The 25,674-nt window shown below is 47.8% G+C and overlaps 1 protein-coding gene across 3 annotated transcripts in view; it reads right to left on the minus strand.

The window, feature by feature from the left end:
- Nucleotides 1–25,674, minus strand: part of LOC149352185 (maternal embryonic leucine zipper kinase-like) — a 192,031-nt gene that overhangs the window by 64,166 nt on the left and 102,191 nt on the right. For 2 of the 3 annotated variants that reach the window (XM_089581339.1, XM_089581338.1), the window contains exons 8-11: nucleotides 23,210–23,377; nucleotides 22,506–22,592; nucleotides 16,709–16,813; nucleotides 15,407–15,704 (exon numbers count right to left, since the gene is read on the minus strand). In XM_089581339.1, coding sequence (XP_089437465.1) covers nucleotides 15,407–15,704; nucleotides 16,709–16,813; nucleotides 22,506–22,592; nucleotides 23,210–23,377 — 658 coding nt within the window. The remainder of the gene's footprint in view (nucleotides 1–15,406; nucleotides 15,705–16,708; nucleotides 16,814–22,505; nucleotides 22,593–23,209; nucleotides 23,378–25,674) is intronic. The other variant, XM_089581340.1, reaches the window with a different exon arrangement.

Below are 25,674 nucleotides of genomic sequence, written 5' to 3' on the forward strand. Positions count from 1 at the left end.
AATCAGCACGTTTATCCGATTTCCACAGGCAACATTTGGGGCCGCTATTCTGGTAACTGAGGGCGACAAGAAAAAAAAAAAAGATTCGCTCGGGTAGTTCGATCGCCGCCTCTTTTCGCGTGCCGCTGGTTTATGACAACATCCGTGCACTAGAGGGTACGCGGCGTCCTATGATTTTTTCGCGTGATTCAGAAGTGTCGTCTTCCTGCAACGCTACTGCGACACGAGAGTTTCGGCGAACAGTGACCAATAGCGCATTTCCGCCACTGCAACCCACACGTCGCGGTCTTCAACTTCTGGAGCGTTTGCAGATAGGCCTTTCTGTTTACACTACTCCGTGAACTTCTAAAACTGAAATTTCGATTAAAGGAGCTCAGCTAGAATCGCTAATTGTTGACAATGCGTTGCAGCAGCAAGGTAAACAAGCTGGTAAACGTTTTCCTTTTTTTTACTCTTTATCATTCGTAAAGTTGGTTTCCCCACGCTGCAGTCTGCCCTAGCAATGCAATGAATACGCACTAGCTGAGCTCCGAAATGGCTGCAACGCCATGAGCATGCTTACTTTTACACAAAGGTGCACTTCTGCATGCTATACCGCGTGGAATCGGCGGGAAGCCGAAAAAAAAAGCGAATAATCGCAGCCGCAAACTTCGGTCATCCTCGTAGCGATGGATGGACGGCGGTAACAAGCGCCCCGAGCAAACTTTCGAAAGCGACCGCTAGGTGGCTTTCAGTGGCGCGAAATCGATGCCACACGGCGGCGTTGTCACGAACTAGTGCAAGAAGGATCGGCGTGCGCGCGTGCGGAACCACATCATTTGCCCTGTTGCGCGAGTGCTTCGTCGACACATTAAGACGTTGACGCAGTTTGCCAGTAAATATATATCTTAGGAGAACTGCTATGTGGACGTTTGCTCGCTAACGAGAGTCGCTGTCAGTGCGTTACTTTTCTGGTGCCAGCAGTGCGAGCGAGCTTGGGAACAGGAAGTTTCCACGCTGTGGTGTGCAGGATCATGACGGCGCAGTTTTTTATTACGCACAGCCTATATTTCTAAAGATATGCTCTGCCTGGACTAGAAGAACCTATATAAATACGAGGCGCTATTAACAAACATTGCTGAGCCCACACGGCCAGCGGGCACATTGTAAGAGCGAAGAGTTTAGTGCCTGAATGTCTCTGTAAATAACAGGCCTTATTATGGTATGGGCGCATGCTGATGTGATGTTTTGTTATCCACAAAGAGTTTGAGGTGATATGATTTTACTCGCATTAAATCTCATTCTTATTTTTTATGCACTTTGCTACTGTACCATGCCCTCGATATTGGTTTGGTTTGGTTTATGGGGTTTAACGTCCCAAAGCGACTAAGGCTATGAGAGACGCCGTAGTGGAGGGCTCCGGAAATTCCGACCACCTGGGGTTCTTTAACGTGCACTGACATCGCACAGTACACGGGCCTCTAGAATTTCTCCTCCAAAGAAATTCTAGCCGCCGCGGCCGGGATCGAACCCGCGTCTTTTGGGTCAGCAGCCGAGCACCATAGCCACTGAGCCACCGCGGCGGCTATATGCCCTCGATATTGTCACGTTGTAGTGACGGCAGTCCAGCGGTCAGGAAGACACCAGAAATACTTGCAAACGAAGCTCTTTATTTGGGCTGACTTGCGCCCGCAAAAGAACTGACTCACTCGGTGGCGGCGTAAGCAACAAGCGTGCTCGTCAATCGTCGAACTACGAATGCCCGCTGCTCGCGGCATCGTTCAATTTAAAGCCGGCAAGGAAACTTCGAGATAAAAGGTCGAGATCATCTAGAGTAATCTAGAAACAAGTAGATGCAGGTGTTCATGGCTGTGAACAATCGAGATTAGTCCGGTCGCTTCTCGCGTCACGAACAAAAGTGATAACAACCCTTTCCTGCAGCCTTGACAGTGAACGAAGAAACACTACAATGATACGTGGCATTACCCCCCTTCCAAAGAAGCGTCGCCTCGACGCTTAAAAAATGAAAAATAAATACGGGCAATGTAAACATCGAGTCCATTAGCGTTCATAGTAAGGTTTAAGGCGTACGACATGTACGACTTCCGGGCGTGTGCGTCGTCCTTGAGATGCTGTAGTGCCGTCGGGGATGACTTCATAGTCGAGGTCACCGATGCGACGGAGAACCCTGTACGGGCCAAAGTAGCGTCGAAGCAACTTTTCACTCAATCCACGGCGGCGAATTGGCGTCCATATCCAAACACGATCACCTGGCTTGTAATTCGTGTCTCGTCGGCGCAGATTGTAGCGTCGGGCGTCGGCGTGCTGCTGGTCTTTAATGCGAAGCCGCGCAAGTCTTCGGGCTTCCTCGGCGCGATCAAGGTAGGCGGCGACGTCGTGGTTGTCTTCGTCTGAAACGTGCGGGAGCATTGCGTCGAGTGTTGTCGTGGGCTTCCTGCCGTAGACAAGCTGGAATGGGGTAAACCTGGTAGTCTCCTGGACGGCAGTGTTATAAGCAAAGATCACGTACGGCAGAATGGTGTCCCATGTCTTGTGTTCGGCGTCGATGTACATGGAGAGCATGTCTGCGATAGCCTTGTTGAGACGCTCTGTGAGTCCGTTGGTTTGCGGATGATAGGCAGTGGTCCTCCGATGGCTTGTCTGGCTGTAGTTTAAAATGGCTTGCGTGAGCTCCGCTGTAAACGCCGTTCCTCTGTCTGTGATGAGCACTTCCGGGGCGCCGTGTCGCAGGAGAATTTGTTCGACAAAAAATTTTGCGACTTCTGTTGCAGTACCACTAGGCAACGCTTTTGCTTCGGCGTAGCGGGTCATGTAGTCGGTGGCCACGATGATCCACTTGTTTCCTGATGAAGAGGTCGGAAAGGGGCCGAGGAGGTCCATCCCTATTTGCTGAAAGGGCTTAGTTGGCGGTGGTATGGGGTTCAGGAGTCCGGCTGGTCTAGTCGGAGGCGTTTTGCGTCGCTGACACTCACGGCACGTTTTCACGTAATGGGAAACGTCGGTAGCTAGCCGTGGCCAATAGTACTTCTCCTGGATGCGGTGCAACGTGCGAGCAATCCCGAGATGTCCTGCAGTCGGCTCATCATGACATGCCTGCATAATTTCTTGCCTCAGATTTTTGGGCACGACAAGAAGATGCACTGTCCTGTTCGGCGCGAAGTTCTTCTTCAGGAGGACATTATTGTGAAGGACGAAGGACGACAGTTGCCGCTTGAACCCTCGGGGAGGCGATGCGGTCTTGCCTTTCAGATAATCAACTAGGCTTTGCAAGTCAGGATCCGAGTGCTGCTGCTGCGCGAAACTGCTGGCGCTTACCGGTCCTAAGAAAGCGTCGTCGTCTTCCTCTTCGGGTGCTGCGTCGACAGGAGCTCGTGACAAGCAGTCTGCATCGGAATGCTTGCGGCCAGATTTGTAGACTACAGTTATGTCGAATTCTTGAAGACGCAGGCTCCAACGAGCAAGGCGGCCGGAGGGATCTTTCAAATTGGCCAGCCAGCACAGAGCATGGTGATCACTCACAACCTTGAATGGTCGTCCGTATAGGTAGGGGCGAAATTTGGACGTGGCCCAAATAATGGCGAGGCATTCTTTCTCTGTCGTCGAATAGTCGGCTTCGGCTCTCGACAGTGAACGGCTAGCGTACGCGATAACTTTTTCTTGTCTGCCATTTTTCTGAACGAGGACAGCTCCTAAGCCCACGCTGCTTGCATCGGTATGAACTTCGGTTTCGGCGTTTTCATCAAAGTGCCCGAGCACAGGAGGGGACTGTAAGCGGCGCTTCAGCTCGTTGAAAGCTTCCTCTTGCGGCCTTTCCCATTTAAAAGGCACGTCAGCCTTGGTAAGTTGGGTCAAAGGTTCAGCGATGCGCGAAAAGTTCTTGACGAATCGCCGGTAATAAGCGCACAATCCAAGGAATCTGTGTATAGCTTTCTTGTCATTAGGCTGTGGAAACTCTGCGATCGCAGCCGTCTTCTGAGGGTCTGGGCGAACTCCATCTTTGCTTACGACGTGACCAAGGAACAGCAGCTCCTCGTAGGCGAAGTGGCACTTCTCTGGTTTCAGTGTTAGTCCTGAAGTCTTGATTGTTTCCAGCACTATCCGAAGCCTTCTGAGATGGTCTTCAAAGCTTGAGGAGAAGACAACGACGTCATCTAAGTAGACTAGACAAATTTGCCACTTCAAACCTGCGAGCACCGTATCCATTACTCGCTGGAACGTCGCTGGGGCAGAGCAGAGGCCGAATGGCATCACCTTGAACTCGAAGAGTCCGTCTGGTGTGATGAACGCAGTCTTCTCGCGATCTCTTTCGTCGACTTCAATTTGCCAGTAGCCGCTCTTCAGGTCCATCGATGAGAAGTACTTAGCGTTGCACAGCCGATCCAATGTATCGTCGATGCGGGGGAGGGGGTAGACATCCTTCTTCGTAATGCTGTTCAGGCGGCGGTAATCGACGCAAAAGCGAAGGGTGCCGTCTTTCTTTTTCACTAGGACGACTGGTGCTGCCCAGGGGCTCCTCGATGGTTGGATGACGTCGTCACGAAGCATTTCCTCAACTTGCTTGCGGATAGCTTGGCGTTCTAGCGGCGATACGCGGTAGGGGCTCTGCCGCAGTGGTCGGGCGTGTTCGTCTGTGACAATGCGGTGCTTGGCAAGGCTGGTTCGTCGCACATTCGATGCTGATGAGAAGCAGTCGCTGTACTTTTGAAGAAGGCTGCGTATTTGGTCTTGTCTGCTCCGGGTTAATGCTGGGTTGATATCAAACGTTGGTTGATGGCCTTGGTCAGATGGTTCTACGGGTTGGTCGGGTAGGGCAAATATGTCTCTGATGTCTGCCAGCTCGTCGAGGAAAGCGATCGTCGTACCTTTGTTTAGATGCCGGTATTCTTCGGTGAAGTTGGTTACCAACACCTGGGCTTGGCCATGTCGGATTTCGGCGACTCCCCTTGCGACGCCCAATCCTCGATCCAGGAGTAACTGGGTGTTCCCCTCGATGACGCCTTCGGCATTTTCGATGTCTCCAGTACCTATGCAGGCGAGGACACTTGATCGGGGCGGCACGCTCAATGCTTCGTCGAGGACGTTTAAGGCAACGCGATGAGTCGCGCTCGTCGCAACAGGTATGGCTTTTTCCGTGGAAAGTTTGATCGACTTAGATCGAAGGTCGATGATCGCTCGATGTTCATTCAGGAAGTCCATTCCCAAAATCACGTCTCGCGAGCACTGCTGTAGGATCAGAAAGGTTGTCGCATAGGTTCTCCCGTTTACAGTAACTCTCGCGGTGCAGCGTCCTGACGGCGTAATCAGGTTGCCACCTGCGGTGCGGATCAGCGGGCCATCCCAAGTTGTTGTTACCTTCCTGAGTCGGACAGCGAGTGGCCCACTCATGACGGAGTAGTCAGCTCCGGTGTCCACCAAGGCAGTAACCGCGTGATCGTCGATCATAACTTCAAGGTCACTTGTCCGCGTTTTCGCATTGCACGTTGTCTTCGGTGTACGATCTCGGCTTCGTCGAGTAGTGAGGCTGTGGTCGGCGTACTCCGACGTTACTTCACTGGGCAGCGGTAAAAGCTTCAGGTCTGGCCGCGTCGTCGTCGTCGTCGGTGTCGTCGGTGTTGTCGTCGTCGGTGTTGTCGTCGTCGATGTCGTCGTCGTAGTTGAGGCATGGTCTTGAGTACTCGTCGATGGAGGATCTTTATCATTGCGCTTAGAAGCAACCTCACCTCCAGAGGCTGCTTTATTTAGTTTAACCTTCGGGGGCTGGGGGAGCGTCCACGCACGGCGTAACCTCGGCTAGGAGATACAAAGCGCTGGGACGATGGCGACGGGGAACGTGATAGGCGGCTCGGCGATGAGTATTCTTCCCGACGTAAAAACTCCTCGATTTCGGCTGGTCGCTGGCCGGGTCGGGGTCGTGGAGCGTCGTAAGAGAACCCTCGGATGCCCAGTCTTCTGTATGGGCAGTGCCGGAGGACGTGACCGGCTTCTCCACAGTGGAAGCATAGTGGGCGGCGCTGGTCGGGAGTTCTCCACTCGTCGCATTTCCTCGGTTGCGCGCGTCGCTCGTAGGACGGGCGGGTTGGGGCGAGTGGGCGGCGGTCCAACGCAGCTGGCTGAGGGCGATAGGGGCTTGGGTCCCGTCGTCGAGGTGGAGGACGGCGCACAGCTGCGGCGTAAGTCATGGCTGGGGGCTGCAGAGGCTGCGTGGGTGTCGGCGTCACACCCAAGGCCTGTTGAACTTCGTCCCGGATTACTTCAGTAAGTGGTGAAACCTGCGGCTGCGTTCCATTTGGCAGCAATCGTCGGAGCTCTTCTCGTACTACTTGGCGTATAACCTCCCGCAGGTCATTGCTGTTAGCGGTGTCCAGGCAGTTTGCTGAAAAAACGCGCTGCTGGCGCTCATATTGGCGGGCTCGGGCGTCAAGTGTTTTTTCCATCGTGGAGGCCTCTTCTATGAATTCCGCCACGGTTTTCGGTGGGTTCCGTACGAGGCCGGCAAAGAGTTGTTCTTTAACTCCTCGCATAAGCAGCTTGACCTTTTCTTCTTCCTTCATGTTCGAGTCGGCACGCCGGAAGAGACGCTTCATCTCCTCAGTGTACACTGCAACGGTCTCGTTTGGGTGTTGTATGCGAGACTGTAGCAGCTGCTGGGCTCTCTCCTTTCTCACGACGTTTGTGAAAGTCTTGAGAAGCTGCTCTTTGAAGGTTGCCCAATTCGCGAGGCTGGCTTCCTCATTCTCAAACCAGACTCTTGCTGGTCCTTCCAGGGCAAAGAAGACGTACCTAAATTTCATGGCATCGTCCCAGTTGTTAAAGACAGCCACTCGGTCGAACTGCTCCAGCCATTCTTCGGGGTCGGCGCCAGGCGAAGCGTTGAAGGTTGGTGGCACCCGGGGCTGCTGCAGAATGATTGGAGTCGTCGTCTGGGGCAAGCTCATGGTGGACGTTGCTGCTGGCTTCCGCTTCCGGGTAGGGTCCGGCAGATTCCCGAACTCTGGTGCGTCCCCTTGCAGGCGTCGGCTAGCGCGGTGGACTGGACTCAGGTCCTGCGGTTGATGACTCAGAGGGCTGGCGTCACGGCTTGTAGGGGGTGTCCGGAACATGAAAGGCTACCCAGCACCTCCACCAGATGTCACGTTGTAGTGACGGCAGTCCAGCGGTCAGGAAGACACCAGAAATACTTGCAAACGAAGCTCTTTATTTGGGCTGACTTGCGCCCGCAAAAGAACTGACTCACTCGGTGGCGACGTAAGCAACAAGCGTGCTCGTCAATCGTCGAACTACGAATGCCCGCTGCTCGCGGCATCGTTCAATTTAAAGCCGGCAAGGAAACTTCGAGATAAAAGGTCGAGATCATCTAGAGTAATCTAGAAACAAGTAGATGCAGGTGTTCATGGCTGTGAACAATCGAGATTAGTCCGGTCGCTTCTCGCGTCACGAACAAAAGTGATAACAACCCTTTCCTGCAGCCTTGACAGTGAACGAAGAAACACTACAATGATACGTGGCAATATACATATACCAGTGAATCAGATGGGCGGAAGGTAAGAATAAAATAGAATCGACCGAACAGAAATCTATCACAGTGGCCTTACATTCTTTAAATACCTTCCATGCACTGCTATAACGAAGACATTCAGAGCACAGGGTGCAGTTAATTGCTCCGAGAAAAGACGACCTTGTTTTCCTCGTCTTCCGCCTGTACACGCGATTAGAAATCTACATCCATATTTAAAGCAGCACGTGGCTATATAATTTATGAGCACAAGGAAACACCAAAGGCCGCAGGTTTGTAAGCTAAACTCAAGCGACAGCGTATGGCGAGCTTTTACAGCTCGTTTTCTGTGCAAGCATGTTTGGCAATCGCTCGGTTCTGCTTACGTGGAATGCTAAACGCAAAAAAAAAAACGCTTCTAGTTTTGTCATTCACCCGTTGCACAAGGGTCATCGTTTTAAATTATTTCCTAAGCGTGCCTCGACCGTCTGCTGCTCCGCTTTCACGCTGGCCGCTTTCAAACACCAGACCGCCTTGAGGAAGGCGGTGGTTTTTTATTGCGTTAGCAATACTACTGTAGGTATCGCTTCGTCGCGCAGCCCCGGTCGGTAGGGACGGATGACCTTGAACAGTGTTGCTTCAGCCGCGCTGCGACAGATGGCAGCGGCGCCAAGCAGTTTGCTCTGTCTGCGACAGATGGCGCCACCAGGAGGCCCGCCACTTCTGGCCTTCGAAGCTGGCGTTAGCAGCATTGGCGCACAGTGCATCGATGGCAATCCAATGATATCGGTTAAGCAATTAGTCTAATTTCTAGTCAGACTACATAAATAAGGAAATTGGTCGAGTTGGGGAATCAAACCAGGGTCTCCGGAGTGCGAGACGAGCACGCTAACCACTCCGCCATGCCAGCTAGATGGTTTGGAATGAACAAAGGTGTGTCAAGTGAATACTTGACACACCTTTCGAAGACACGGTGTCTTCGTTCACTCCCATCTTCCTCCCTTCCCGTTACGGCGAGGTTCCGGTGTCCACCGAGATATGCGAGACAGATACATTTCCTTTCCTCAAAAACCAATTTATCGACGCGCAAGGCGTACAGGCGAACGGGCGACGGCGTTCTGTGGACTCCCTGGCATCGTGGCGGAATGGTCACGTGACCAAATATGGCTGCGCCTGTAAAGCGTCTATAAATGCGCGCTTGCCTTGGCGTGAATGCTTTGCTATGCAGTCCTCTAAGGAGAAGTGGCAGCGACAGGAAGAAAGAGAAAGCGACAATGTGCACAAGAGACGCCAGAACAGCGTGAAGAACGTCTTGCAAAGTGTCGTGCTAAGGATGCAGCTCGGCGACAACGTTCCACCTCGCAGAGTGGTTCCACGTCATCGGTCACCGATGACGTGACCGATGACACCTGACTGTTAAGGAACGCCGCAATGCTACCAGGCGAAGGCAACGTGCAGAAGAGCGCGCGCACCATTGCTAACACAATTTACCCGGCTTAACCTGAGCTAAACCACTGCCAATTTTTTTAGGCTGCGTCGATGGCGTTGTGGTCTAATACAGCGGCCTGGGGCAAGGCGGTGTTTTTTTTTTCCTCCGGCGATGGCGTAGTGGTCAAATACAGCGGCCAGCAAAGCAGTTCTGTTCACGCCGCCGTGGGTCCGAATCTCACTCGCTGTTTTTCAACTCGTTGTGCCTCTGGCGGTGCGGGCCGAGTGACTTTACTTCTAGTCCTTTTTCTCAGCAAATTCTAATTTTTGTTCCCCTATCGGAAGTGCAGCCGTGATGACATGCCTGCAGCGAATGGCAGCGCCGGCTCCTGTCGCTTACCATGGCATCACCGGTGGTACTTGCGACGTACGCATTTGCGAAAAAATAGTTCCAAAAATCGTCACTACGCGTTGATGAACAGGCCCACGAATTTTCAAAATCACAGTTTTTAACAATTAATAAATCGCCAGCTCCATGCCAGCGACTCATACTTAGTGTCGTACCCATCGTATGATACAAAGTATGACGGCACAGTCGTACTTGATATATACTGTTGTACCTATGGTACCGAACGTACGAAATTTTGTGAGATACATCGAAATTTAAAACACACGATCGGATCTGTCTCCCGTATTCCAGAAAAAAAAAAATGTACCAGGTCCGTCCAACATACCTTTAGCCACAGCCTGAAACAAAAGTGGAGTTGCTGGCATTTGAAACTGTTCACATTTGCTGACTGCTCGCAGTTATCCCCTTCCCGAACTTGATGCCTGCCATCTCCCCACCACTACCTGCCTCTGAAAGCCCACAGAGAGATATCGACATGTCGAAGTGTTGTGTCAGACTGATTCATGCTTTTCTACTGAAAACGCAATACTCTTTAATGTGCTAGCATGAGAGTTGCCGTCACACCAAAGCCCTGCTGATGTCCGAGACGAGATTGGCTCACTGACCAAGAGAGGTCACGTGACCTTGTGAAGTCATCCCAGCCTGCCCACTGGGTTGTGAGCAACCCAGTTTCTAGACAGCAACCTAGATAAAGAATCAAAATACGAGATATGCAGATGTTGGCACCATCACAGCATAGCAGATACCTGTTACTGCACCTAGCAGTCTGAATGTGGTGGTTGAGGGAGTGAAAATTGCCAAGAAACTGATGCAGACACACATAGAACAGATGCTGCGGCAAATGCGAAATCGAATGCTATCATATTTCACTCTTAAGGCGACTTTCCGATTTGGGGTTTTCTTGCATCCTGAACCTTTGTGTGTGTTCAGCAGGGCTGTTTGATGCCACTTCCTCGCATGATTTGTACAGGTAATGCCCACCATGTCCGGCCTAAGTGTGTAATTAAGGGACAGCACACTCCTGGTAGCTCTCATTTGTACCAGGAACTCATCACATTTAACATATAGCTTTTCATTTTTTCAGTGTACATAAATTTCCCAAGCCACGCCAACACACCCCACTAACAGCCTAGCAACATATGCGAAGAGAGTTCCTGTGCATTTTCTCAGTAAACACTACTACCTTTTTGGTAGTAGCTGTGACTAGCTTCTTGAGGTAGAAACTTTCAACAGTTCTACTCTTACTACCTCTGGTTACTAAGAAGGTAGTGGCCTGTGCGACAAGTATCTAGTTAGTATGATTACTTAGTGTCTGCGACCTTTTATTCAAAGAATGAAAGCGTTGCTTGCTCCAAGCTTCTCAGTTGCCCTTGTGCCTGTTTCTTCCCCTGCAAATATTCCTGCCCCTTTTGTAAACACAGTAGAACCCCAATTATACATCTCTCAGGGGACCGCGCAAAACCATTGTATATTTGGAAATATCGTGCATTTGACGCATTCACGTAATTAATGCACCCGCTACTATGGCTGTCAAAATTAATTATATTTATTTTCTCCACTCCTGCTTTCGTTCTTCGAAAATTAGTTCTGAGACCATGCGGCCAGGAGGCCTTTCGGCATTAGTTAGGTGCACGTGCGCTCCCGTCACTGTGCAGTAAGTAGGCGTCAAATGCGTCTTGAAAACGGATGAATTAAACGACACGCCAAAAATGCGGCTGCTTCGACTCTTCAAAGAGGCTTTGTGGCGCATGGTACGGCTATGCCAGCGACATATGTCTTTCTGTTCAGACTCCGTTTAGGGCCGACGTCACTCATCCGTTTAGGCAGCAGTGCCTGTATAGGCATTCGCATCATGAAAGAAAAAAAAAAAACAACGCAATCACAATGTTCGCTAGCGGCAGGAATGCGGGACCAGAGTGCACCCACACTGGCGGCACGCTTCCTGCAACAATGTGCAGCCCATCGGGTGACAGCACGCTGCTCGTGCGGTGTCACTAGACGTAACGTGTTCCGCACTGAAGCTGCAATGGAAAGCACTTTCAAACTACCCATCACCAAACACAGAACTGTCTAGTCTCCGACAAAATAAGATCACATTGAAATGAACGCACAACTGGTTTGTGTAATGCCTTCGTCATTCAAGAGAGCGGAAAAGCGGGCCAGGCGAGAGCTGCCTCACACAGACGGCCACAAGTTGGACACGTGGAGTTCGAGCCGTTGAAAAAACTGTCATTGCAGGAAGTCATGCGCGAACCACCTCATAGTGAGCATATGTATCAAACTTAATTTCGATTTGGAGTACTCTGGGGTGACCTAACGTCTGCCACTAAAGTTCTCCGCTAGCCTCTTTCATTCCAGACGGTTCCTGCCGATCATCGTGCGAAGCGGGGCGTGTATACTTCTCTGTCGTACAATCGAGGTTTTTAATGTATTATCTGTACACGGGATTCTCTGGGCCAGCGTTAATTCGTCGTAAAATGCAGGTCGTCACATAAACGGGGGTTCCATTGTTGGTGCAGGTGTGGGGTAATGCTCTGATCATACAGCCCAAGAACATCTCTTTATCCATACCGGCACAATACCAAACTCGAAAGCAGCTCTTTAACCAATCCACAAGCCTACGAGCACCCAGCCGCACACAGCTGTCCAGCGAAGCTCTGTGAGCCCTGTAGAGCTATGGCAGTCTACACTGACATGTCCAAGCATGCCTTGTCCACAAAGCACTGTATGTTACACATAATATTCATGAGGAAATAGACTTAAAAACTTGTGCCTGCCATGAGATGTACTTTTCCACCACTTCCAGGTGCAACAGTTCTATGTGCTGTGTCCACCAGCCTCTAAAGCGGAAGTTTCTTGCAACCAGCACAACCCACTAACACCAGTGATGTAGCTAACTGCTATCGATGTCACCATCCGGGTAAGTGCCGGACATCATGCACAACCTCTCATCTGTACTTCTGGTTTCCTCACTAATGAAAGTGCAGTTTAGTAACAACTGGGACATAACTTCACCAGCGAAAGTACGAGATACCAGGAAAAGAAGAACACAGGACAACACTTCTTTTCCTGGTGTCTCGTACTTTCGCTGGTGAAGTTATGTCTGATGTACACCAACTAGCCCACATGGGTACCTTGTTAGAGTAACAACTGACCAGGATGACATGACCGTATGCTCCATGCATTGCATGGGTGTGTGCATTTGCAATGTTCAAATTCATTCTGCAGTCCTGTAAAAGATGTTTGCAAGATATTGACAAATGCTTCTGCCAGCAGCTAGAGCTTCTGGCCAAAAACAGTGCCAAATGGTCCTTGAACTTTGGGGCTCTGAGCTACAAACTATGCCTCTCAATGCTTATAAAACATGACAAGGACCGCGTAACCATAGCAAAACGAGCCTCAATGACAATATTATTTACACTGCGCCTCCACGCGTGAAAATTAAAATAATTGAATACAACTGCCGAGCAGTCCCTAAAACTTCCAGGGAAATGCACAAGGCGATCATTCACACCATAATAAATTTCCGCAAATAAACCCAACTATTCTGCTTTGTGACAGCGCTCAAAGCATGGGATTGTATACAAGGAGTGCTGGAATAATGCCGCCTTCTCGCCATTTAATGGCTGACGTTGCACTGTCCCTTTCTGGACAATCACAAGTTTGGTGGCTGGTGGATGGATGGTGTGCCACCATCTGCATATTAGTGCATTCAACGGTAAGTACAAAATTTGAATTCTATGCATTCAGTTCAGCAAAACCCCTTCTAACAGCTATAAAATATTCTTGACGTGGCAGGTTCATCAAAAGCCAAAGTAGTGGTTTTGGCCAAGATCAAACTGTCAATTTAGCATTTGTGGATGTTATATACTTAGGATGACGATTTTCTTCAAAAGATGTCAGCTAATTATTCATACAGACCCCTTTTTTTTTGTTACTGATCTGACTTGCAGCCTAACTTTTGAGCATTTCTACCCATTCCCAATTCTCCAGATGAAAAAATTTAAAATATTTTTAGGGTTCTCCCAAGATAATTTCAGGACATGAACATGGCAGTGAAAAGATTAAGGATGAATATTTAATAAGCTACTACTATCAGCATGGAGACCGCAACCAATTGGTGGGGAGACAGGGTGTATACAATAGACATGGGGGGAGGGGTGTGCTCTAGGTTTGGAATAAGTGACGTGCATTCATTGTGCAACTGGCATAAAAGCAGCATTTCAGAAATTCTGTGACTGCTGCTCACACTGGTATGCAGCTTGTTCAAGGTACCAGTGAAAGTGTACGCAGTAAGCATTGGTAGAATGCAGAGAATGTGCAGCACAGTGTTACTTGGGCACTTAGGTCAGGGTTTATAAAAATGTCAAGCGTTAATGGGATTAACGTCATTAATGGCAGCGTTAATGGCATTTCAGCAGAATTTCATTATAGTACAAGCTCTCCTACACATCTTTTCAAAAAGAGCTCAAGGACTACTGCCATGCCTTCCATCAGACAAGCAAACAAGTCGGTAAAATCAGCAGTTTATTTCGTAACACTTAAAATCATGCTAAGAATCAGCCACAAACGCGCTGCGGATAACTCACCGGAAAAACTTTTATTTGCGACTTAAGTGGTCCTTCACTTCTGCCCTTTCTTCGCCAGCAGCAACAACGTTATGCGTATCTTGCTTATGTTGTGAGCTCGCGAGCCGCCTTACACGTCTGTCGTGTCAACCACCTCGTGGGTGACGGGCACAATACACTCGTCGAGTTTTGGTTTGCTGTCACCATCATCCTCTTGTAAAGTGCCCTGAGCCTACACGATACCGTGTTCCGCCGCTGCCACCGCTACGACCTTGTGGCCGGCGGCGGCAGCCTCGTGGCGGGCTACACTACCTGCATCCCCCCCACCCCACACTCCTCTCTTGCTCTATGTCGGTGAGAGCGAGAAGTGTCCTCCGATCATTAACCAATGAAATGAAATCAGGCCCGCCCGACTCCTCGTGTTTTACGCCGTAAATGCGAGCGTGTGTCTTTTCACACATACGTGCATCATCCCATCATCCGAGAGAGAAGCGAAGTTGTCAGGTGTAAAGCGTGCAATGGGCTTCACAGCTGACGGATGTGCCAATGGCACTGACCCTCCAGTCCTTTTACCAAACCTTGGACATCTCTAAACACGATAAACGCGGCACACTGCTTTTATGCACAGGCAGCGTACGGCGCCGATTTTGGGCGAGGTAGCTAGAGCCGTGGGCTGACCTGGCAGGCTGCCAAGGCTGCGCAGGTGCTCGTGCCAGCCTTGCTCGTACTACTCCGCTATGATCGTCGTCGTATTTTCATCTGCGTATGCGCTCTGTATGTGGAAGCCGGGCGGCGCCCATATTAGGCACACGGTCCGATGCGTGCTTTGGCACGCGCTCCACCCAACCGCTCATGCCCGCAATACAACTTTTCCTCAGGCTCGCTTCCAGCAGGCAATGAAATTTCGTTACATTGAAAAGGCGGCAAAATGTACTTCGCTGCATTTAAGCTAAAAATACACGGTGTTCTATGGACGCCAAGTTATATTAACTGTATGTAGTTTCACAGCCTATCTAAAATAATAACACAAATATAAGTCCAGTCTCAAACCAACAACATAATAATAAAAAGAGCAACATTCTCCTTGGACTGAAAGACTATTCTTCATGTGATGCATTGGGCACCACACAGGGTGCTGCTGGTGATAGTGACACCTCTTCGAGAAGGCCAAACTACTGCCATCAGTTGTCGGCACGTCAACCGCGAATGGTTACATCGTGTCCTAAAGCAGCTCATCAGCAGCAAGGGTCTGTTGCAACAAGCACATGACCATGCTGGAGAGCTTTGAAAGCACCGCAACAGGGTCTGCTCAGACAAGCATAATGGACCTTTCAAATAATTAAATTAAATGCCACTTTTGTTTGACTTCCAATTTTTGCCTCTTATATGAAAAGCTCCCTTGTTACGAGTTTCGAATACAACAAACAAAATCCGTGTGAATGTCAGGTTCACTAAAAGTGGTCTCGACAGTGCAGAAAGAAAGGCTGCAGAAAAAAATAAAATGCATACCTGCTGCCTCCTGGACGGCCTTGTGAGTTTTGCGCCTTGGGGTTGGGACCCGAGGCTGGGCAAAGTTTTCTTTGTCACTGCCATTAATGTCTGGGGTGAGGGCTGGTGTGGGTTCCTCCTTTCTGGCTGATGGCACCAAGTCAGGAGTATAACTGCTGTTGGCAGCATCCTTGAGTGGGCTGCCCAGCATCAGGAGCTGGGCATTGTCCAGACCATTTTCGAGGGAGTTGCGCAGGGGAGATGTAGGCGACGTCACTGTGGCAGGTTCCTCCAGAGCCAGTTTGCGAGAGCACGACATCTGTGGTGTGAAGATGCATACATGTGCAAGTGCAATTAAATTTGTAAAGCAAATAATTTTTGTTGCTCAGCTCATCGCGTATGCTCGTGGTGGTGTCACTACCAAATGACCCTGAGTTGCTGTTGCCTAGCAACAGCTAGGCAACAGCGCCTTAGTTGATAACTTCGCCTTAGTTCATAAACTATCTGCACTCCACAAAATATTAGGCAACAGTTTCAAAGGCAAGCACGAACAGTCTGGTTGATAGTAAGACAAAATATGTTGGTTTGCATAGCATCTCATCACCATCATCAGCATGACTGTGCCCACTGCAGGACAAACGCCTCTTCCATATCTCTCCAACTGACCCTGTCCTGTGCCAGCTATGGCCACCTTATTCCTACAAACTTCTTAATCTCATCCGCCCACCTACCTTTCTGCCATCCCCTGCTACGCTTGCCCTCCTATGGTATTCAGTCCATTACGCTAGAATTTCTTTGGAGGAGAAATTCTAGAGGCCCGTGTACTGTGCGATGTCAGTGCACGTTAAAGAACCCCAGGTGGTCGAAATTTCCGGAGCCCTCCACTACGGCGTCTCTCATAGCCTTAGTCGCTTTGGGACGTTAAACCCCATAAACCAAACCAAACCAAACATCAGTCATCTTCCTTTGCATTACATACCCTGCCCAAATCCAATCCTTCTTGATTTCAATTAGGATGTCATTAACCCGCGTTTGTTCCCTGACCCACTCACCAGATATAAAAAAGATCTTCCAGCAAGTTCAAGCTTCCAGCAAGACTCGCTGCTTCAAATAAAACGCTGTGCCATATTCCAGTAATTATTATGGTGGTGGGCACAAAGATGAATGAATACAGGTGAGATGTTATAGTGGTCCTGTATATTTTTTCCGTCCTCTTCGTCAAAAAGTGCACTGCCTAATTAACGCAAATTGAACACGCACTACTTGTGCATTTGTACTAAAAATGCACTTTTAAATAAAGAATTGGTTATTATGGGTACATACTCTTTCTCTGGGGTAGAAATCTGGAAATGCAAGCCTCATGATCTTGCCTTTACTCTTCTTCAGAACAAGCAACAGGTAAGTGGCAGTCATGTAGTCATATCTCCACTGCAAAAAAAAAAAAAAAAAAAAAAAAAACATTTTTCAAAACAGACAAGTGAAGAGAAATGCAGCATCCAATGTAGCCAGAAAACTTGAAAGTAGTTTCCCAATGGTACCATGGTATGACTTGCAAAACCATACCTACGCAATGAAAACACGAAGTCCTATGGATGCCGAGAGATCTCACAATAAATATAATTCCACAGTGCACTTTCTAAGGATATGCCATAGACGATTCAAGTTGTGACATTCTACATAGGAAGGTCCATGAAATATCTCCTCATGGTCTGTCTGGGCACTCTATGTGCAACTATAGCAACGTTTCCAATATAGCTCATAGCAAGCTGACTAAGAGAAAATGTTCACTTTCATGTTTAGCTCCAAGCCTTCCAACCTACCAGCTGGTTTGATTATGAGAGCTTTTTTTTTCCAGATACGTAGAAGATAATATTTCAGTAAAATTTTCGTACTGAACTTGAAAACACCTTTATAAACTGTATAGGTAAGATACCTTCTTGAAGACGTGTTCAGCCATGGAAAAAAATTGAAAGCCGACTTTTTTAGAGCAGGCTACTATATAACAGAGGTAAAGGAGTTTATTCGCAGGGTATGACAAGTGATCAACACTAGCTAGTTTGCGAAATGATTAACACGACGATGCTGCACACAAAGTTATGACAATTGTGTTCATGTTATGAGAGGGTTACAATGAGTCCCACTAAACTAGACCATATAGACCAGATTTTTTTTACCCTCACACGCAGGCTGCGGGCGCGCTCCTACTCTCGACACCAGTCGCCATCTGTCGGCGCGCGCGGCCCGAGGGACTGCGGGTCGCGCCGGCGCCGCGCGTAAAACGCATGTTTACGTGCTCGCTTCTGCCGTTGTTGTGCTCCATCAGCTAACGTATGAGGGTGTGTGCTGTGCGTCACTACTCACATTTTCCCTCTTCCAGACAGTACTGCGGTTATCTTGTGCGCAGTTACTCGTTAACGTGACCTACGAGGGTAGTCGACCAGGTACTGTACGGACTGGAAACCGTCACTTCTAAGCAAATTTCTGCGCTGTCGTGTCGTTTGTTGTCGCCTTTTACGTGCGATATCATCTATGATAATTTTATGCATCAGAATGTAGATCTATTGATTTGACTCAGTGGAGTAGTAACTGGATAGGGGAGCTGCAGACTGAAGGTTGTCCCGACGGAGCCCGTGTTTTCGATCACAACTACGTGTTCGGCATCCTTGCGCTGAGCTTGCTCTTGTTCCCATTAAACACATTTCATGCACAAGATTGTAAGAACGACCGCTACCGATTTCAGCTGCTTTTTCCGCACGCATGTCAGAGGGATCTGGGGAGTAAAGGTTTATCTATAGTATCTTTCTGCTGTTGGTATCTACACTAGTTTGGTTTGGTTTATTAAGGTTTTATGTCCCAAAGCGACTCAGGCTATGAGGGACGCCGTAGTGAAGGGCTCCGGAAATTTTGACCACCTGGGGTTCTTTAACGTGCACTGACATCGCACAGGCGCAGGCCATGTCAGTGCACGCATCGGCTGGCGCAGGACAGGGTTAATTGGAGAGACATGGGAGAGGCCTTTGCCCTGCAGTGGGCGTAGTCAGGCTGATGATGATGGTGATGACATCGCACAGTACACGGGCCTCTAGAATTTCACCTCCATCGAAATTCGGCCGCCGCGGCCGGGATCGAACCCGCGTCTTTTGGGCCAGAGCCGAGAGCCGTAACCACTGAGCCACCGCAGCGGTGCGGTATCTACTTTATTCATAGGAAAATACTATGCGCGATTTGATTACATTTTCACACTTAGCCAAACGGCTACGCAACGCTCTCACACGCGGCGAGAGCTCCTGAATAAAATAACGCGACTTCACACCTCAGAATTAGTGAAAGCTGGATTAGCTGCTCATATCTATTCAAGCTTTGATAAATTAAGCGAAAGTACGTTTTTATGCACCAGGTTGCATAAACCATGACAAAATTTCTTTTCTGTAGGCGCTGCGACTCAGTGGGCTCACAGCGGTAATTTGTTGATAAACGGGCGCGGCGACAAGAAAGCCCTGTTTGTGGAAGGGGGGGGGGGCTTGATGTCCGGCCGGCAGGAAGGAATAAGAGTGCATGGGAATTGGAACTGCATGCTAGCCGCACACCTAATGCTTGATATTGAACAAAAAGTTTCTTTGCGGTGGAGCACCAAGACGGAATTCGATATAAGCACGAGCGCGTTCTAAGCGCCGGCACAATTAACCTGAATATCAAACTAAATGTCATTAAAACGCGTCAGTATTATCGCTTTGATAACTTAAATACTTCCTGCAACACAGCCACGCAGCGGAAGTATGCTCCACAATGTTTTTTAGCGCCCGAAGCGCGGCTATATGCAGGCGCGGCCGCGGAACTGCCGCAGCCCCGCAGTCCCCAAAGAAACGCCCGCACCGCGGCGCGCCAGTCGGTGCAAAATGGCCGCGCCCGGGAAAGACTCAAAATTCTGGTCTATAAACACAAATAGCTGCAGTTATGAATGAGTGGGTGGATTCATGGATGAGGGGAAATATGCTCTGTATCACAGTGTGGGTTAGAGCCTCTGTATCGAATTCAGTTCTCCAAGTTGGCCTTTGCCGAAGGGTAGTCCTGCTACACTGGTGCATTCTTATGCTGAAGGACATGTGGATGGGATGATGACAAGGTGAAACCAGGGGAACTACGCTAATAAAGCTAGCACAAAATAAAAAACAGTAACGCACACATAAGAGTAGCTTCTACTCATTTACCACCTCAGCAGGGTGTGTGTGGAGTTGTAATACAGCTGGATGCTTGGCGTTAGTGCACTCTTGAAGCATGAATCATGTTCTGTGTGGCAGGTACATGATGCTATTCTAATAATGCTTTTTTTGTGGTGTAAATCTACGCCATGTATCTTTTAGATTTTGAGTAGGTGTTAATTTAGGTGCCTAAACATTATGCCAGCAACATGATCTGGACTGAAATTTAATTATCCACAGTACATAATTTCAACACCATATGAACAATTCCGGACCTCCAAGAGACGTCCTCAATGCTCAAAATGTTCCCTTCCATGGATGTTTAAGGCACCTACATGGTTAACTGGAAAAATGTATGGTTGCAGCTACAGAAGATACAGCAAATAAAAAGATATATAGCCCATATTGCCATGCCCCCACTGTCTCCCTTCTCGGTGTAGGGCGATGAATTCATCAGCTTACGCTCTCTACTCTCACTGACACAGCTGATCACTGAACCAACTAGAATATCACCCAACGCCTCATACACTCGACCTCATCCTAACTAGTAGGCTTGATTTTGTATCCGACACCACTCAATTGCCAAGTATTAGTGATCATTCATTTATTACTTTTCACCTCAATGCAACACCCCTCAAACCTTCCAAGGCAAAAAAGAAAATATACGACTATAATCGAGCAGATTTCATGGCAATAAATAACGAACTGTTCATTTTCATGAAATCTTTCTTTCGAACTTTATCATCGTTCCATTCAGTCACACTGCGATATCTTTGCAGCTGAGGTTGACCGTCTAACAAACAAATACATTTCATTTCGCAGCATTGTCTCTAACTCACATATGCCATGGTACAATGATCATATAAAAAAACTACTTTATCGCACTGCAAAACTTTCCTCAACTAACTCGCACTGGGCTGCTCATAAAGCTGTATCCAAAACATGCATAACGGCCCTAAAAAATGCCAAAGACCATCTTCTATCTGACGCCTTACTGGACATGATACAAACAAATCCTAGAAAACTCTGCCAAGTCTTCAATCCTATAGCTAGAAATCCTACCGCTTTGGTAAACTCACATGATGAATAAATTGATAATGTCTGCGCTGCAGTATTAAAAGATACTTTTGTTAATTTTTTGTCACACAGCCATACCCAACTTCCTGATATAGTATGTCATCATGATTATTTGATGATGCCCCCAGCGACTGTTGACCTAGCTGGTGCTGCTCAACTAATTAATACTCTAAAAGATCATTCTAGACCAGGATACGATTTTGTTAATTCTTAAAACAGACTTGTGCCTATAGTTCAGTTACTTTAACTTATATCTTTCGACAGTCACTGGACATGGACACACTACCTGAAATATGAAAAATTGGGAAGATTGTTCCACTTCACAAATTTGAGAACACTTCTACTAATTATCGTCCCATATCTATCACTAGTACATGTTGCAAACTGCTTGAGCATATCATATGCACCACACTTGTCAACTTTCTCGAGAGCAATTAGTCTCTAATCTGTTCAACACGGTTTCCGCAGATCACATGTGACATTCAACTAATTTCTTTCACCAATAGCTTACATCATATACAACAGATCATCAGTCACTGACCGCATTTTTTTAGACTTCTCAAAAGCATTTGATAAAGTTTGCCATCGTTTTCTTCTCCATAAATTATGTCACCTAAATCTCTTCTTAAGATGGAAACAACGTGACAATGGCAATTTTTCGCAGTTTCTTGCACACTGTCCGGAGGGTCGGAAGCAGAACTACTCCATAATAGTAAGGGTCTCCGCGGCTTCACTGTGTGATGCGGTAGCACTGGACCTTCTTTGCATGTGGCGTCATACTAGAGGAGGGTTCTCTGTACAAAACAACGAGCAGCACATAACGAGCGCGGAGTTTTGGCGCGCAGAAAGAGCGGAAATACGACACGGACGGGAACCGAGGGAAGTGCGCACTGGCGCTGCAACAGTAAGATGCCTACAAAAAGCGAAAAGGAAAAAGTCAGCGATAAGCCAATCTCCATTCTAAAAGCCTGCAGTGAAGCTCCGCAAATGAGACTATGCGGCCGGACCCTCTTGGCCTATCGACAGGGGCCTGTCAATTGTCAGCAGGTCACACCTCTACAAGGAGCCACATCGGGAGGCCGTCCGAATAAACGAGCTTCTGATGCCATAGACTTACATGGGCATTTGGCGGAACTCCAGCAGCAGTACGAATTTATGAATTAACGGGGGTCGAATTAACGAGGTTTCACTGTAACTGGTCTCAGACGAGGCGAGGGGTGTGCTTCAGTTGCACCATGTCGCATCATATCTACAATCCAATTTTCAGCCCTTTTTACTATTGCATTAATTTTAATTTTGTTTTGCTCATGTTGCTTAGTTCTACTAATGTGGTTTCGCAAGCGTTAGCACCTCAGGGTTATTCCACTTGAAATGGCACAGACACCACTCTCATGCCAGTGGTTATCCCATTATTAGTTCATGGTCTTAGTTTATAGGGATTTAACGACCCAAAGCGACTCAGGCTATGAGGGATGCCGTAGTGAAAGTCTCCGACAACCTGGGGTTCTTTAATGTGCACTGACATCACACAGTACACTGGCCTCTAAAATTTCGCCTCCATCGAAATTCGACCGCCGCGGCCGGGATTGAACCCGCATCTTTCGGGTCAGCAGCCGAGCGCCATAACCAATGAGCCACCACGACGGCCAGTTCATGTTCTTGCCACTGCATGGAGCCATGGTTAGGCTTTGGATGCCACTGTACGAGATTAATCAACATCCAGTCAACAAGTGGCCAACATGCCCTCATGCTTATAAAAAAACACTGCAGACAACACCGTACGCCTATCTTTTTTTCACAAACAACTAGACACGCATTGCTCCATTCAGCTCAGAGGTACACACCTGAGAAAGCTCCGCAGCAACAGAACTCTTGGAGCGACCACAACTAACAGCCAGTTCTGTAACTGCTTCGTCGTCGAGAATGGAGAGCTAAAAACAAAGATTTCAACAATAAAATTGCTGCTCAGTAAACAAGTTTTTCAAGATTGAAACAGTGCACAAGGCTTACATTCAACATTCAAGGGGGGATGCTGGTCTTAGAAAAAATTTTTTTAATCACAGTCGCAGCTATAATATTTACAGGGAATGTGTTTTTCCATGCAGATTCCAAATATGCCACTTAATTTCATGTAGAGATAGTGCTTTTACACTTATGTAATATGTTACCAAGATTTTGGAGAGAAATTGTGAGAAATTTTGCTGCAGGGAACTTGCTGAAATGCATGCCATTTATGTATTGACATCAAGGAATGCAGTAAGGGTAAAATTATCATCCTGCCTGTCATAGGACTCGAGTTATAAGGTTCTGAAGTTGCCACTCTAGAATAGTAAGTCCAACAAGGCTGTCTGTCAACAATATGAATGCAATGGTAAACACTGCTAGCAGAGATAAGCTAACGAAGTGACAGCACTGTGTTCAAGTTTGTCCACAGTTTCTGCGCCAGACACAGACACAAAAGATAGGCAAATGCCTTTACAGCACTAGCATGTCTTGCAATGGCTACTTGCAAAGGTAGAGAAGAAAAAACATTGGACCAGATCCTTACTAGGTAGGTGCTCTTGATGCTGACTGGGCAAGCATAGCCTTTGACCAGCCATGGGTGGCTGACAAGCTGCGAGACAGGAATGCGCCTCTCGGGGATGACAGTCATCATTTGGGACAGCAGTTCTCTGCTGCTGTCAGACAGCCACTCAGGGCACTCATATTCACCAAGCTGCAAGCATGTCAGAAAATGTTAATTTTTTTTTTTCTGTCCAATGTGTCAACACAATGAATGGAAGCTGCCAAAGCAGCTACCCCGACATCTCAGCACTGGGAAATTTGCACTTATTTGGATGACAACGCGACTTCTGTGAAGCTGAGGTTAAAGCACAATTACCCGACTCAGACAGGAGGCATGAAATCAAGAATTTCACATGTAGCTTAGGTATCTTCATTCTTCTGAGAGAGCCAAGATACTAACCAAGTATTATTGTAAAAGCCAATATTTCTGCTTATCCCCATCACCCCTTCAAAAAAAAGAGGTGATGGTAGACAAACAAATTTAGGCGAGGGTCAGCTGCCTTCTCTCGCACACACAAGCTATCCCTATCAATGAATATCAGCAGCCTAATAGAAAAACAGCAATCAGCAACTGATCTACAAAAACATCCTAGCAGTAAAAATCAGCAAGTAAATTTATGATGTTCAGATACATGTCATGGCCCTTGCAACAGACAACACTAACCACATTACTCACACAACCAGACCTTAGTAAAATAGCACCCACAGCCAAAATGCTTTCATCATGTCCTATATTTCGTACAGAACTAATCAAATTGAGACATGACTTTAAATCATAGATCAAAATTTTAGTTTCAAGCTCCTCTGAACTAGTACTGCCCTTTGTCCTGCCTCTGTGTTAGCACATGCTCCTCTTTTGGCATTGCAGTCATGGGTCATCGCAGACATCGAAATATAATTATGTGACAGGGGTATTCATGAGCCGTCAGATGGTACAGAGTAAAACGAACGTGCTTAACAGAAACTTGGCTCTGAACCCCGGGAGTGAAGCAGAAATTCTGTACAGCTTGCTCCACTGAGGTGTCACTCAGTGTCATACAGTTGTGCTTTGTTAGTATGGATATAATGGCTCCCAGATCAAAACTATCCATAAACTGAATTGTCTGTAACAGTGAATATGTGATGAAAAAAAATTCTGAAAGAAAATTGCCGATTAAAACCTGCTTCTGAACATAGTGGCATGCAGTGAAGTCAACATTAGACAAATGCTTCGCAATTTGAAGTGCATTACCGTGGTTGCCATTGTGTTCAGAAAACTGCAGGTGTATCTCAAGTCACGTTATGAGCTATGACACTTGTGCTGCAGGCTTCGTTCTGACACAACTCTCGACTATGATGCTGTGTTAGTTGAATTGGCCTCTGATATCCTGTATCTGCTATTGTGTTCACAATGGTATTGTCATTGAGCTGCTCGCCACCCGGGCATCTTTATCGGTATCGAGCAATTGTACAGCAGCAGCACTTCTTTGGTCGACTTCACCAGCCTCTCTGAGGCTCACTTGAAGCCTGCGAGGAAATATGCTGATGATGCGCATGCGCATGTCTATCTGCTGCGTTTATTTTCCTGTGATCGCCTGTGATGAACGAGATTACTCGCCAGATGAGTGGTAGTGATGGTAGGCATATGACAATGCTTTTTTTGTCGGCAACGTACAAGGCTTCCCAAACTTTCCTAGCCATACTGACATTTTCCACGTGCCAAGACTTGTTTGCAGACCCCTGCGGAAGCTGCATTTGCACGTCCTGCAGTGATCAGCTAGGCTTTCTGGGGTGCTTATCTGTTCACACTTGTTTCTATTCTGGCGATAGCACCAGTTCCTCGTATGTTCCCGAACAGCAGCAAGGCTAGTTCCAGTTCTTCGAAGTGAACTGGCTCTGTCACATGGTAGTTGACCCTGCTGTGCCAACATTCAGCCATTTCTCAGAGTCATGAAATATCAATGCAACCAGTGGTCTATTAAGTCAAGGTAAAGTGGAACCCATTCCTTTACTACTTGGACTGACTGAAATGGTTACTGCCACTTGTATTCGCAGATGCCCCACTTTGCACCTGCGCTAAGTTCCGTTATTACCCTGACAACTACCATGCCTCAAAACCAGAGTTTGTTTTTTTATGTTTGAACAGCTTAAGTTCTTCACAGTAATATGAACAATGAAAGCTAGGGAGTGAGTCGTAAAGCCCTCCAACGGTGACTCGCTGCCCACAAATTCGAACCTAGAAAGAAGCACTTTGGTAGCCAGGGAGCGAGAGAAAGTGAAATGCCTTTGATTGCAATGCGCATCAAATTTTAATGCTTCAATAAAAAATAATCTTCTTTTCACTTCGAACAACCAACCTTTATTGCAACCACACTACTGTCATGATGAAGTAAATGGCACAACCACCTCACTGTCCTTTCCTCCCCTGGCCGACAGAATCGCCATCATTCATCTTTGTTATCATGCCAT

Source organism: Amblyomma mixtum, chromosome 3 (assembly GCF_055824585.1).
Source record: "Amblyomma mixtum isolate Tamu chromosome 3, ASM5582458v1, whole genome shotgun sequence".
In the NCBI taxonomy this organism is placed as follows: Eukaryota; Metazoa; Arthropoda; class Arachnida; order Ixodida; family Ixodidae; genus Amblyomma; species Amblyomma mixtum.